The sequence below is a fragment of the Oryzias latipes genome, chromosome 14 (genome assembly GCF_053564925.1).
Source record: "Oryzias latipes strain Hd-rR chromosome 14, Olatipes_Hd-rR_3.1".
NCBI lineage: Eukaryota > Metazoa > Chordata > Actinopteri > Beloniformes > Adrianichthyidae > Oryzias > Oryzias latipes.
In genome coordinates this window covers 16,399,238-16,414,187 of record NC_136250.1, presented here as the reverse complement: position 1 = coordinate 16,414,187, position 14,950 = coordinate 16,399,238, and the positions used below count along the sequence as shown (strand labels likewise).

Genomic DNA, 14,950 nt, shown 5'->3' with positions numbered 1-14,950 from the left:
AGTTTTACAAAAAAAAATGTATTTTTACTAAGTCTTTTTTTAACATTTGTGTCTTTTTTTAATTAAAAGCTAATATTTTTCCCTTTTTATTAATAAACAAAAAAGGGATTTAAAAAGGGAAGTAATTTGTGATTATCTTGAGTTATCTATTAACTTCAATTATGTGACAGCTCTTGTATGGAAATAATACTATACAAATCAGTGTCTTCATAGAAAAAAAAATGTTAAGACTGAAGAACAAACAGTAGTATGAATGTTTCATACTTGCTTTATTTTGGAATAAATATGCAGAATTCAAGCACAATTACAAATGTGTGTAAAAACAGGAAAAGACCAGTATTTACATTTCTTTTAGTTGAATAAATGTATACATGGTATACAGCACAGCTCTCTTGCTGTATAAAGTGCAAAAGCTGACAGAAACCAAAATCTAGAATAACAATCCAATTAATGCAAGATTTACTGTGTAACTAGATTGATCAATGTGACCTCTTTAGAAGTAGAAGTGCATATAGGAATAAATGATTTTGTTGGATCTATGTGATGAACAGTTTGAACTGAGTTCTGGACTCATACACCAAGAAATCCAGGACAATACAAATATTATTTTTTTTGCTCAATAACATTAACATACATGTGCCAACTGTGTGGGATTTAACCCAACATGAGTGTGTCTGTACTCAATGAACTGCCAAGACAAAAGGCTAACATAAATGAAGACGTATAGAAAAGATGTTTTACATGACAGACAAGAGCTAAGCTTGATCTGTTTATGTGTGATATTGTGCAAGGCTTACATTTCTAGTGAGCAGTGCAGCACTGTGAGCAGCATCACTGAGTCATAAATTAACTTTTCCAAACATGCTTGCTTTAGATGAAATCATCAGCTGTTCAAATAATAACTCCGTCCTTTCAGAATTAATTTAACAAAACAGAATTAAAAACTAAAAGACTGACATTCATTTAGGTAAATATGTGTAAATGTCACTTATGGTACGTTTACATTTTAAAAAATGAGTCATTTCCTGCACAAGCAGTTTACTTCAACAGTTACATTTGCGAGACCCAGCTCGTATCTAAAACCTGCAGTTAAAGTACTGTAACAGGAAATGGGATGCAGACTTTCACAGTAAAAAGACTGCTTTCAAACGGGCATTTTGGACTGGCTGGTAACAGGAGGGATTTAAATGAGTAATGGCCAACTGAGAAATATCTGATGTCATTCTTCAATGTTCTTGGCTTTTTTATTCAAAACGATCAGTCCAGTCAAAACATCTTTTAGACGAAATGTTATAACTTGAAGTTTAATTCTGTTAAAATTGTTAAAAGTGTAAAAAAATAAAATGAAGTTTTTGGAGGGTTATTTCTTGCTGCTAACAAGGTTTAAGATTGCAGAAGTCCAGCTCCTGTGGTTTGCGAATGCCAGTACAATGATCCCTTGCGAGCAACTTCCCAGTTTGGCTTTTGCAGAGCAGCGGACGTCTTTTGAAGCCCTTCCCGCAGGTTCTGGAGCAGGGTGACCACTGCCCAACATGCCACTCTGAACATACGTCACCACAAACCTTGGTTTCTGATGGTATTTGTAAAGGGTCACAATCCAACCCTGGCTTTCCGTCTGGTCCCAAACACTGTACCGACCTCTTTTGGACACCATCACCACAGGTCACCGAGCATTTCTCCCAGCTTGTAGGAACCCATTTACCAGCAGTAGACTCCTCAATGTAAGAGTTCTTCAGAGTGCCGCTCTCTTTAACACTGCTGCTCTCCTGGTCCAGCACACTGTTGTGGCCACTTGGGTGCTTCGTCAAAGTTTTGTGGTCTTTTGTTTGACGAGGGAGGTAGAAAGAGTAGCGGATGCGTGGAGGGGTCATTTTGCCAGCACACAGCACCTCAACAGTTAAAGATTCTCCTAGCGGCTTCACTGTCTGTAGGGTTTCTGACAGGCCAGATGTCCCGCTGTATCGCAGAAGTGTGTGCTTTACTAGGATGTCTTTCTCACCCGCAGATACCACGTAGTTTCCATTAAGCAGGTAGCGGCCCTTACTGTTCTTCACAGCCAAATAGTTTTCGTCGCCTCTCATTCCTTTGTAGCCTCGCTGACGAATGTCTATGTTGGCTGCACCCTCTGGCAACATGACCACAAAGTTGTATCCGTGCCTGTAGGTAAAAAATAATGTCATCACTAACCACCACTGATAATAACTGATTGGAGTTCAGTGTTCACACTAGTGCATTTTAGTACAAAAACAAGGATTTCTAACTAACCAATACATGTTTCCATGTCTATTTTGCAACAGTTATGCAGCTTATTTAAGTTTTGAATTCACAACAGCTGTCGAGCTACGTACACACCAGGCATTTGACGTGTGTTCAAGAATGCTCGTTTAGCACGCTCTTGAATGCGTGTTTATCCTATGGTGTTCACGAGGGAAAAGCAGGGAGAAGCTTCTTTTTGGAAGAGATTTGCTGAGAAATTTTAAATTTGGTCCAAATCTTGCAATTTGAGCACCAAACGTAAACAGTTTGGTTCAATTGCTAGCATCCTTGCAATGGTGGATATGGATTGCCATCATGCCAGGATAGTGGCCTTGGTTTGTCTTTGTTTAAAAAAAATTAACAAAAGTTGTCAGGCTTGTCTCCATGTCTGAGTTAACTAGATAAACTAAGTCCACTAAATCAAAAACTAAATACGAGTACCTGATTGGTCAAAATTCAACATGGTTTAACTGGCGTTCAATGGCCAAGCGTTTTGAACATGGAACCCAAAAACGGTTGTAAAACTTTGAAGTCCGAAATGCGCGTTAGTCTTTTCATTGGAGGGGGCTTTACGGATTGCGAAGTGAATGAAGCTCAGGAAAGAGTGTGATTTTAGAGTTATATGCATGGGTCAAAAGAGAGCTCATCTTTTATTAATGGCCACGTAATGGATGGGCAAAACACAAGGCAGTTAAGTTTTTTTTTTTTGGATGTCTAAACCAATGTTTTCCTGATTTCTAAATGCCAGGAATTTGTGAATTCAGTTGGCACAAAAACACAGAGGAGAAGAGAAGCATATTTGACATCTGACATTTCTATGTGATGTTCAGTTAAAGTTTTACTCACACAGGCTTTGTGAAGAGCCCTGACACTTTTTTACAGCCCTTGTTGTCACCTCCACAGATTCCACACTTATCAAATTTCTTGTTGGATCCAATTTTCCCATCACAGCCAGCTTTGATGCACTTGCCTTGGACACAAACTCCTGTGGAATCTGGCGAGCATGGAGTCCCATCAATAACCTGAAAAACACAAATACAAATCTCATTTAACTTTCCAATACCGGCGTGTTCTCTGTGAGCGCCCCACTGCTGGACAATATGATTCATAAAATGACTCAAAAAGGTACAGAGCCACAGACCTAGCAGATGAAACCTTAAAAGAAAGTTTCTTTTGAAAGTGCAATTTGCGTGACAACTGTGCTTCCAGCAGGGGTCAAAACCAGAGCTGTATGGCCTCTGATTGTTCATCTCTATCTCTGCTGGGAAGAGTGATGGAATGAAGAGGGAAGGCTATCATACAGCTGGTCGGGCTCACCTCACACCTCACACAAGATAAACCGTCATTTTTCTCGTCTTCCTTACTTGTTCTAGATTTTGCACTTTGAAGAGGGGGAGCTGGTTCATGGAAAGTGCACCTAACAACTCTGCTCTTATTATTATTATGAAAATGCAACACCTGTCTAGACATTCGTCAGAAAATGTGGTGCTGAGCTTCAATTGTGGCAAGCATGGTGCCGTGTTTGAAACAAACGTATATTCTTCTCTTGGGTTCAATTCCTTAAACATTTGAGAACTCTTGCAGTCTTGGTAAATTGCAACTTTGCTCATTCGTTCCAAAACACTTAAAAAGCTGCCTGATTCCACACATGACAAGTCTAGCTTACCTTTGGGGCCAACACGTAGAAGTAGCCGGTGCCATTAGCTCTGCAGACGAGTTTACACCTGTCACCAAGGGAAACTCCAGAGTACTTGGGTACCCAAACCACAGATTGGGAGACGTGATTACTGTTGAAATTGCGGCCAGAGGTCTCACACTGCTCTTCACGAAAGGTTTTCTCTGTATGAAGATAAAGTCCTTCATCATAAGAGGTGGAAATACTGAAGGACTAAACTGTGACTGATCAATGTAGCGTTCTGTGAGACTCCAACCTGCATCGGTACAACTGTTCAAGTTGCAGGATCGATATTTGACCCGAAGGCCTCTGCAGTATTTTCCCCCATTTGAAGGAGCTGGGTTGGTACACTCCCTTTTAGAAAGCTGGATGCCACCTCCACATGAGCGTGAACATGAACCGAACAGACTCCAGCTGCCCCAACGGCCATCCACCTGCCAGAACAAAGACAAGAGAATGCAAACTCATTTACACCTGTGTATCGTCGTTATAGCCACATCCTTCTAAAAAGCTTACCGTCATTTTTTTGGCAGGCTTTTCAGAGCATACCCCTCGATCGCAGACTTTTCCGTCACCACACTCAGTGCCATCTGCCCAGGGGAAGTGCCGAGTCATGCAGACCAGGTGGCTACTGGACGTGCCCGTGCACCACAAACGACTGCATGGCTGCATTGCGATACAGGGCTTAGAGTCTTCTCCAAAGGCGAGCTCGCACTGACGGTTCAGATCATAAGATGCTCCAGGTAAGCCATCAGGAAGGACTAGCTGTTTCTGAGGCTGGTCAAGCAAGCACTCGCCTGGAAAACATAGCAAGTATTGTAGTAATCCTTTTACCTTTTAGCAGTTCAAGTCACACTTTCTTGAGTGTCCAGGCTTTAGTTTTTTGGGCTGGACTTATGAGTTTATACGTTTTTAAAAATTATTATTTAAAAATAGACCACCATTTCTTTCTTTTTTTTGGTAAAACCAAGCCGATTTCATGTCAGCTAAGACATATATGTACAACAATGTGTCTGAACCATTGTTGGATGGCAAAACAGCATCTGGTGAAGTCTATGCAACACAATAATCCTATAATGACCATAGTCATGGACTAGAATAGGGGTGTCATAGCTTGGCACTGGAACCTGAACCTGTTTGTTAGAGGTTTAATCTTACTGAAACCCTAGCAGGATTAGTTAACTATAAAATACATATAAATAAAGTATGTTTACACACACATATTTGCACATATATGTTTTCATATAAAAGTCAGTGTGTGCAAAAAATTTACTGTTCCATAGGGTTCTGTTAGTGTCATTTTGTCCTATCGTTGTTGGAGTTTTAAATGCTTTTATTTGATCTTGACACCTTCATCAGTAAAATGTCAAAAAAGTGTTGGATTTTCCCAGATAAATTGACCTTTTCTTTAATTTGTACATGGATACAAGTTAGAAATTTGTGTGCCAGGTGCAGCAAGTTATGATGCTAAAGGAAACAATCATTGGTGCCTCTATGTAACTCTGCATGGTTAAAAAAAATACAAACAATTGCACAGAGAATGAATTGTGAGCACTTTGTTTTTATTCTAAGTTGAGAGATGGGTGATGTCGCGGTGGAAGTCAGCCACTTAGTTGCTAGTGAAATAGGATTAACTTCAAAGCTGAACTTTGAGAGGGAGTTTGTTGGAACTTGCTCACTGACAGCTTTGAAAATAACATGTCCTGAGAAGAGGCAAGCATTTGCAAACATTAACCTAACGTGGAATCATGTGACAGACAAGAGTTTGGAACAGTCGGCAGATATGGACAGCAAGCTTACTGTGGCAGTTTAAGAAACATTTTCCAGATTTTGGATAACTTGAATCAGAATTCATTTTTTCGCTCACCAGTTACAGCTTCTCATGGCCCCATTGGCTTGCAAGTTAAGATTATTGATTTACATTGGGATGTAGACTTAAAGGACATATTTACTTACCCCTATGGGCTTGGACTTATTTTTAAATTGTCCTTCTAGGTTAACAGCACTGGCTGTAAAAATTCTCTGCATGTTTGGTACTACCCTCCTTTGTTTGCATGTTTTTAGTAATGAACAATAAAACCTGAGCTTTGCTCATACAGCAGGTATTTAAATAACATTCATAAACTAATTATAAGATCATATTGTTGCACTTGTGCAAGCTAAAAGATCTCAAGTTTCAGGACTGAAAACTAAGCTACACTAGACCCTGTGAAGGTCTTTAAACAGTGCCTAGACTATGTAAAAACGATGGTGAAATGAATGCTTGCTGTAGTAAGTCCTGTAAAGTTCAAATGTTAGGTAGGTGGAATATTATTTCTCATGCACATTGTGTTTTAATAATTAAACAGGTGACAAATTTACTAGATTCATTTTTAGTTAAAATAGCTGCTACTTAAGATTTTTTTGTGTGACAGTCCATTTTTTCATTGATGTATTATGATGATCTATAAAAATGTGGTTCCTGCCTCCTGGGCTGTTTAGGAAATGAACTTAATACCCAACAGATAGTGAGTCAGTGAATAAACAACAGGTCAAATGCAAATAAGAGGAGCACTACACAGCTGCACATAAAAGTCACTAAATAAACTGAAAGCAATCTCTGTCTACCTATCCTGTCTTCACAGTGCAATTACACAAAACAGAGTGTTTATGTGCAGAAAGATGAGCAGGTAATAAATTACTCTTCCAGCATCACTGCCTGAAAGTCATGCAGGCACATGTATTATGTCCTCGCTGCAGTTTGAAGTCTGGATTTATGACAGGCAGTTAAAGAAACCAGGTTACAACACTGTTTTTAACAGAACACAGAAATGACTTGCTGTCAAGTCTAAAATCTTCACCAGGATGCCTTTCTCTGTCTTTCAAAAGCTTCTGTTTTTTCTATCTTATATTATGTTAAAAATGGACAGAAAACAGAAAAAAATTGTTTTCCTGTTTGGAGTAAATCTGCATGGGAAACACTGGGCAGATGTACCTCTCATCCAAACCACTGTGGTGACTCTCCCAAGCACAAACTCAGTAAATGGGAACAGATGTGGGCGCAGTTTTAAAATAAAAGTTGAGCATTGCTCCAAGGCTGAGTCCTGTGGTCTGGCTTGTTTGGCAAAAAATCAGAATCCAAATGATTGAACTTCCTCTCAGTTATTGCTCATTTTTCCTAAGAGTATTGTAATACTGGATGCTTGGCTGATGTGAGAGTCAAAGCACATACTTATGTTCATGTTCATCCATTGTTCTATATTTTGGTATTTCTCTCCTGAAAAGTGATGTAATGAATTTGGGAATAAGGGGGGAAAAACTCAAAACTTTCAAAAAAGGAAAAGCAAATCCATGCCGTGAGCAGCACTGCAATGCTTTTCAGTTTACTTTAATATGATGTATGTATGCATGTATGATCTATCGTTATCAGCACTAACCAGCATCTTTTGCTAATCACCACTGCTACAATATATTTTTTTAGTTAATCTGTTTTCTAATTTAGCTTCAAGCTGTGAGCATAGAAACCCACCATGTCCACTGTCCAGAAACTCTGTGATGATAGCGGCGCTGCACGGCGACCAGGGACTTGTGCGATTCATCTTGACGAGAGTTGGCGACATCATGTGGTTGTCCTGCAGTTTCCCAAACACGTCCTCACAGGCCCTCACGTTGTCATGTGGCATGTTGAACACGTGCCCTTTTGACACAGAACGGGCAGTCGAATGAAACATGGCAGCACTGATGTAAGCTGAAAGAACGAGAGACGTGACATACCAAGCTCATGAGCAGCGGTGAAGGCTGAAGGCAAGCCGTCATCTTCAATCACAGAGCAGCTCCTTTTTGGGTCACACATAGTGCCAACATCTGCCAGGCCAAGAGTGTCACAGGTGGAGGCTCCACAAAGGTCCTGGAGTGAAACCACATTCACCAGAAGAGTTTATTTAAGCAAGAAAACCCACAAGAACAGATGTAAACTTAATTTTTAAACTAACCTCAAAGTTGTATTTAAAAAACCAGGAATTCTTACTTTTAGAGTAATATTTTCTTTGATAAAACTTACTGTGTCAATGTTAACACTACTATTTTCTTTGTTTTCCACCAGAACTGGGCTAATGGCTGCACTGAAGGCAGAAAGAGTGGACTTAGAAGAAGCTATCAGATATATACACAAACACTTAAACTCTCATCATTGATGGAATTTGAAATCCTGAGAAAGTCTCTGGGATGCATTTTGGGGACCAAGATACACAGCTGTCTAAACATGAATGTTTCTCAAAAGAGCATGAATGCTCCGATGACATTGCCGTCATAAAAAAATATGTTCAAAATTTTTGGTTGGTTGATAATTACACAGTTTACACACATTTTACATAGTTTGTACGCAATTATTATGCAATTGTGCGTGATTTTTGCAAAATGCGTACGCACTTTTGTGGTCCTCCACGACCGTTCCACATATGTCTAACAGACTTTTCACGCATCTACCACCAATGTATAACGTTTATATCGCGGATACGGCACACATATCACGTTCAAACGCATGAATCACTAATAAATTGCACATAAACAGCACAATAATTCACGCACAGTTCATGTTCTACTTGGATTTTCGTGTTCTTTATTCGTACTTCTTCGATGGTTTTAATCTGGTTCTTTCGGGATACATCTGTGAAAAATTCACATAAAGACCACAACTTTCCTCACTTTTTCTCACGTATTTTCACCTCTGACCAATTGTCCTCCATACAATATGCGCAAAATGTACTAAGTGGCTGTGTGACACAGCCTTAACATGTTTTTGTGGAATTTTTCTCATGACGGAGGACAGATATAAAGAAATTCAAGTTTAAAATTGCATTTCTGAGTATTTATTTAATTTGTCATGAATCAGGAGCAAATAAAAAAATGCCTCTGGAAAAAGAACCTATTTGTGAAAAGCTCCCTGCTCTGAGCTGTAAGCAATGGGAAGGGGAAGGGAAGGGTTGCTCCATGCCACAGCCCGCCCACACCTCAGAGGCAAATTTCAAAATAACTGCTGCCGCTCTGCAGAAATTATGTCCTAGAAAAGGACAGTTTTTATTTTTGGCTAAAAATGGCATAATCATAGCAAAAAGACCACTAGGAATGGTTTTAAAATGGATCAAAAGTTGATCGGGAGGGACTTTAACTCGCTGCCAGTTGAAACTTTCTGAATTTGGAGAAAGGAAAATCCTTTTTAAAAAATCTTTTTTACGTTTGGGGGTCTCTGGAAAATCTTCTGTTCTTAAGAAGTCTAAGTGTAGTGAACATAAATTTATCTCTTGGCTCTGTTTTCTCCCCCGGACTGGAATTTGTTTTAGAGCGTCTGCAACTCTTCATGCCCTGTCTGGCTTTTTGTAGTCGTAATTCCTTGCTGACCGACCAAAGCTATTAACTTGTCACAAAACAAGGTCATTAGACCAAAAAAGCAAGGTCCAGTTTATAAAAATAAAATTATATAATTAGCCTTTTTGGTGTACTGCTGTCACTAAGGTAAGATTAGCTTTTTGGAAAATGGGAAATGATTCTGTGGTGTTGAGCGCTGCTTTCCAACACCCCCTCTTTGAATATTTTTAGTGAACAGCAGTGTTAAGGCACACCTTCTTCTATGAGGTAATCTAACTGTCCCCAACCAGAACATTTCCGTGCAACAGCAAAGTTTCCACATGACCTATTTCTATACCACAGAGTTTTAAAAGCCAGTCTTGGCGAGAACGCATCTGGGCCTGCACCCCATAATCACCAGACAACTTCAGCAGTGAATGCCACGAGGAGTGGTAAATGTGCCTGCTCTCAAAGCCAAGCTTCAACTTTAGCATTCTAAAAGAAAAGCATGCAGAACTCTGTTGCATTTAATGCAACCATAAAATCCAACGCCAAGAGAAGACCTCGACTGCTATGACAAATCATCTCACATAAGCTGCAGAAAAATTGTGATTGCTGGCCAGAACAAATCCAGTCCAGATGTTTGAGAAAGTGTAAATGGAGTGAGCACATTTTGGTGGAAAAAATAAAAGAGCAGGTCGAACAAGAGAGGAGGAATAACCATGTAGGGGGGGGGGGGGGGGGTTCTCTTTGCTTGTTGCATATCTTTATCAACAGTTTCCTCATCAGGACTTTTGTGTGTTTTGGTCATGTTCATTTTTACACTTGGCCAGTAAAAAAGGAACTCTAGATCCTATCCAATATTTGCAGGATCTTTTTTTTTCAAAGCCATCAATTTTGAAAAGGCAAAAGATTCTTGGCTTCAGAGAAGTCCTCTCCTTTCTCTTACCAACTTACAGTTAGTAAGTTCTAATCTTTTGTCTGCTCAGGGTACAGTAATAGACTGAGTAATCTTGCAAAAGATTTTCTTGCGGTAAACTCTCTGTTTCTGAGATTTACACCCAGCCGCAGCTGCCTTTGGGCAGCACCAAGTTGGTCTCCATAAAAACTGCAAAAATCTTTGGTGGGCTGAAAACATGCGGTTGATGTGCTGTAAATCTCATCTGGATGCTGTAGTAAGCAAAACAACAAAGTAACTAAGTCTCTTTACAATTATGACTTTTTTTTTTCCTAACTGGACTCATAATTATCAGGGACATTTGAAAAAACTTCATTATACTGCTGCCCCAAAAGAGTTTTGATAGTCGAAGTGCTTCGATTCTGGAGTCTAAACACACTTAAGACTTGAACAGCTGTAAACAGATAGACATCTTTTATTGAGCAAGACCTGACAGATTTACATGCACTTGAGATTCTATTAAACACGGGGTTAGGACCAGTCCTTTAGACACAGTAAGTTCAAAAGTATGGAAACTGAAAATCCCTGTTATGGGTAACATGTGCTGCAACAATTTGTTGACTTGTCAAAGGTGTACCCCTCCTTTGCCCAAGAGTATCTGGGACAGGCTCTGGCTGCTCGTGACCCGAAAGGGATACGGCAGGTTTAGAAAATGGATAAATTTATGGATGACATGTGGGGACATTCTAGCATTTATCTCAACACACATTAAATTAAACTATTTTGTTGTTTCTTATTACTCTCCATAATTACAAAGGGTTTTTGACAGCAATGGTGGACAAAAATGTTAATCAAAAGGAGCTTTGCTTGAGGTAGTTTTGGGGTAGAATCACAATAAATCTTGTTAGCCATTTTTGATTTGTTACACTAAATAAATCTGTTTCTGCATCTGTATCTGAGATCGTAATTTGATGGCCATTTTTTCTTCTTGATTCGTTCTAAGAAGAATTCCATCAGAAAAAATTAGGTTCTCTCGATAAAACGCTAAGTGGCATTGAAAGGAATTGCTTTTTGTTTGTGCAGCAGCTTTTCTTTTGTCTTTATTTTAGTTTATTAAAACTGTGCTTGAAGCAGATGAAGTCACTCACTTGCGTGCTAATGAAATGCTGAGAGAATTTCTTGATACTTGTCTTGCTGCTATTTTTTTTATAGCAGATTACATCAGTGTGAGTCACTACAGGTCCAGTGCTTTTTAATGGGGTCCTGTGGACTTGCTGCAGAGTTTATAACATCAGCAGTATCTACCTAAGGGATGTACTGAACATTATGACCATAGTGCACAAGCATGGTTTTGGAGTAAAGGAGAAATGCTGGAAGAAGTAATGATCAAAAAAGGAAAATTTGTTATGCATGCTCATTGCAACGATGCAATGCCACTGAGAGCACCCTTGTGTGTAGATATGCCAGTGCAGATATGCCAAATATGAGGAGGGAGATGACTGACACTGTCCCCACCACTTTTACCTTGAACCCTCCCAGTCCTCCCCTCAGAGGCCAGTTTAATGAGGAACAGGCAGAATGATGAGCTGGAAACCGCACAAGCATTATGGGAGCACCATTCAAACTACTTTTGACAGTTAAGTCTGTGAAGACACTAAAACCTTCTGTTGACATTTGCCAACAGAAACTCTGTACCTTATTATATTGCATTTTGTCCTTTTTAGGATTGTACATTTTGCCTGCAGATATATGAGCCAAAACACAACTGCTGCAGCTTTGAATCATAAATTCAACCAATGCCATAAATTTCTGCAAGATCAGATCCAAATGAATTAGTTGGAATGCTGAGTGAGATCAAAGAGGGATTTTAGTTACTAAGCAAACAAAGCAGACACGATGGGGTTTGTTCATCTAAGGATCATGCAGTTTAACATCAATGATGAGTGTTGCAAAGAGCAAATTTGACAGGTACATTTTTCACGTGAATGTTGTTCTTGTGCCTGTGAACCCCACAAAACAGAATTCATCTGAAATCATTTAAAATTACCTGTCTTGTAAAGAGAATTGCTGTGTCCCAGTAGTCCGGATGTTTATCGTTGTTCTTGTTCATCTTTTTTTGCCAAGTGCAGAAGTTCCTCAGCGTCAGAGCTGCATTCGAGGACACTTTGGGACCTTTATCCTCCTCGGATAAAATCATAATCTTCACCACTACTATGCTGATGGAGTTGAGTATGCTGGGGTGCTTGTACAGCTGAGCAGCCACTGACATCAGAGTCAGCAGGTAGTGTTTAAGGTCATCTCCATGGAACTGCGCCATGGACGCGTCCGCCACCACGAGCGTCTCCACATATCGAGGAATCGAGGCAAACCTCTTGGCTCTCCTCTTAAGCATTGATTCAGTCAAGTTGCTGTGGTCTGCCAGCCTCTTAAATTTGATCAGTGACTGCACTTCTTGATGGCTTAAGTCGCTTTTTACTGCGCACCTGGAGGCTGAACTGTTCCTTAGGTTGTTGCTGGTTCTGCGCTGGATGATGTGCGCTTCTTCAGCGCTTTTGGTGTCATTACGCGCAGGGTTGATAAAATATTCCCATCCCTGGAAGTCAAACGCACCATGCAGACCTTTGCAAATGCTTAAAGCCGCGTATGAGTACGGGTCGTCGTTCACATATCCTGAGTAAAAACACCGGCTCAGGTCAGCGCGCGACTTGGTGTTTGGCAGCCAAGACGCGTCAATGGAAGAAGGACCAATAAAATGAGAGTCTTGGTTTAAATTGATCATCAATTCCTGCTGAAAAGCTCGTATCTTTATGACATGTTTCCCCTCCAGAATATTCACGTCGTTGTCCAAATCCTTCACGTCATTGTCATCCAAAACTGTCGGAAAGCAAATTTCACTTTCCATGCAACAACCAGACTTCAGGAGTGTGATCAAAAAGCAGAGGGCAAAACAAGTTCTGATAAACATGACGATGTCTGCATTCAGTAAATGAATGCAGAGATGAACACGAGCCTGTGTAAGCAGCAAGCGCAGTGGAATCAGTGAGAGGCACAGATCAAGATGAGGAACACAGTCCAAAGCGCAGCTCTAAATCTGCGGAGGGCGCGCGAATCCGCGCAGAGAAAACTCCTCCCGGTCACGACCCACTTCCATCAGTCCACCTGTGAGAATTCACCGCTGCCTCCTGAGGACATCGAGTATTTTCGACACGTGAAGAGGTGTAGCAACATAAACTGCTATTTCCCAGGGGGGAGTCTCCAAAGGCGTGCACTGGACGCACAGATCAGTATTTTTTCTGGCATATCTCGATATTCAGCCAGCAGCAGGTCCATATCATAATCCCTTAAATCAGGCATTAAACTGTTTTATTCAGTTTCGTTTTGGTCAAAATGAATAAAAAACATCCCCCAAGAGTGAGAATTGAACATGAAAAGTAGGTCAACTTTTCTTGAAAGTAGCATTTCTTTTCTAGAAGCAAAAAATATTTATACAAATACCTATTGATTCATGGAAAATCAAGTTGAAAATCAATATTACAAAAAAAAGCTTTTTGTGACTGTTAATGCAACTTTAAATGCTGAAAGACTATGGAGACTAAAGAATTTTAAGCATAAAATGAAATTATGAATATTGCGATAGGTGCTAAAAGTTTATAGCAACTTCATATCTGCATTTGGAACAGCAAAGTTCTGAAAGATGTTTGCTGAAATCTTAAAACTTTTGATTATCTTTGTTTTCTCTCTGCTGAAAACATAATCTCTCAAGAAGAACCAGTCATTTAAAAAGTATAAATGCTTTCCCAGCATGCAGACAACACGGTTGAATGTCTGGAGTTCCTTGCTTCTGCCCCAATTTTAATTTCTTCAAATCTGCAGGAAGATGCTGAAGTGGTGTCACTAAAAAGAAAAGTATCTGGATGAAATTGACAATATAACTGCACACACATCTGCTGATTATTAAAAGAGATGATGTCACTTTTTTTTTTTTTTACAAGGTTGACACTATTTTCCAAACTATACATCACATCACATCTCTGACATAGTTTTGTGGAAACATGCAGCAAGTTAGAAAACCTGCCCTTCCTGCATCTGTGGTAACACCTTCAGGTTTTTATTGTGGAATCAGCTGCTCAACATTAGGTGTGCCTCTTTGAAAAGAAAGCAGCTCTACCCAACACCAAGGTACAGCGAATATGTGTCCTGAACAGAAACATGGGTGGAGTTAAAAATGTGGAGGCAGGAAACTTCTGATCTGGTGCAGGTCTGTAACAGTGCATGGGACCAATAGTCCCACTGGACAAGTTAAAAAGTGATGTGTTCTATTTTTGTGATGTTTTTCCTTTGAGAAGATCATTATAAAACATTTGTGGAATAGCTGAAAGGACAAGTGTCATATATGTCTTCAGATGCTCCAGTCCAGCAAGTTTTATTTTCAGTCTGTTCTGTTTAGAGTTATTTTTTTTAAGTCATTCATTTAATTTTAGTTTTATTCTTTATATATTCTTGTTTATGGTCAAACTATTCTCTAACTAGATCTAACCTCTTTTACAATTAGCATAAAAAGTTAAAAGAAAAAGAAAAAAGACTGCAAAGTTTGCTCAAATCTTCAACTTTAACATTTTAAGACAAAAAAAGCTTTTCACTTTGTCCCTGAGAATACGTTTTTTCTTTCCTTTCTGTGAGTTACAGTCTTGTTTTTCCTGTTGTTGATCTCTTGAGCTGGTGTTGCAGAATGTGACAGCCAGCTTCTGAAGTTGTTCCTCTTCAAATAGCCAAAGGTTGTATCCCACCCGCTGTGCTTG

General features: G+C 39.6%; 1 protein-coding gene and 1 long non-coding RNA gene across 2 annotated transcripts in view; one reads left to right on the top strand and one right to left on the bottom strand.

Annotated features, from left to right (window-relative positions):
* LOC144983615 (uncharacterized) overlaps window positions 1–4,604 on the top strand; it is a 34,963-nt gene extending 30,359 nt beyond the window's left edge. Inside the window, exon 3 of the long non-coding RNA XR_013647340.1 lies at window positions 4,465–4,604. This is a non-coding gene — a long non-coding RNA (uncharacterized LOC144983615). The remainder of the gene's footprint in view (window positions 1–4,464) is intronic.
* On the bottom strand, window positions 251–13,249 carry adamts15a (ADAM metallopeptidase with thrombospondin type 1 motif, 15a). Its single transcript, XM_004076332.4, has 8 exons — window positions 12,199–13,249; window positions 7,685–7,817; window positions 7,440–7,607; window positions 4,448–4,728; window positions 4,188–4,365; window positions 3,923–4,095; window positions 3,103–3,278; window positions 251–2,157 (listed from the first exon to the last, which is right to left on the bottom strand). Exons 1-8 carry the CDS (start codon window positions 13,114–13,116, stop codon window positions 1,374–1,376), a joined length of 2,811 nt encoding a protein of 936 aa, XP_004076380.1. The 5' UTR covers window positions 13,117–13,249; the 3' UTR covers window positions 251–1,373.
* Window positions 13,250–14,950: the final 1,701 nt, after the last annotated feature.

Coding starts and splice junctions, on each gene's coding strand:
- adamts15a (XM_004076332.4), bottom strand. CDS start 13,116: ATGTTTATCAGAACTTGTTTTGCCCTCTGCTTTTTGATCACACTCCTG. Junction 7,608..7,684: donor CACCGCTGCTCATGAGCTTG/GTATGTCACGTC, acceptor CTGTGTCAAAAG/GGCACGTGTTCAACATGCCA. Junction 4,096..4,187: donor GAACAGTTGTACCGATGCAG/GTTGGAGTCTCA, acceptor ATCTTCATACAG/AGAAAACCTTTCGTGAAGAG.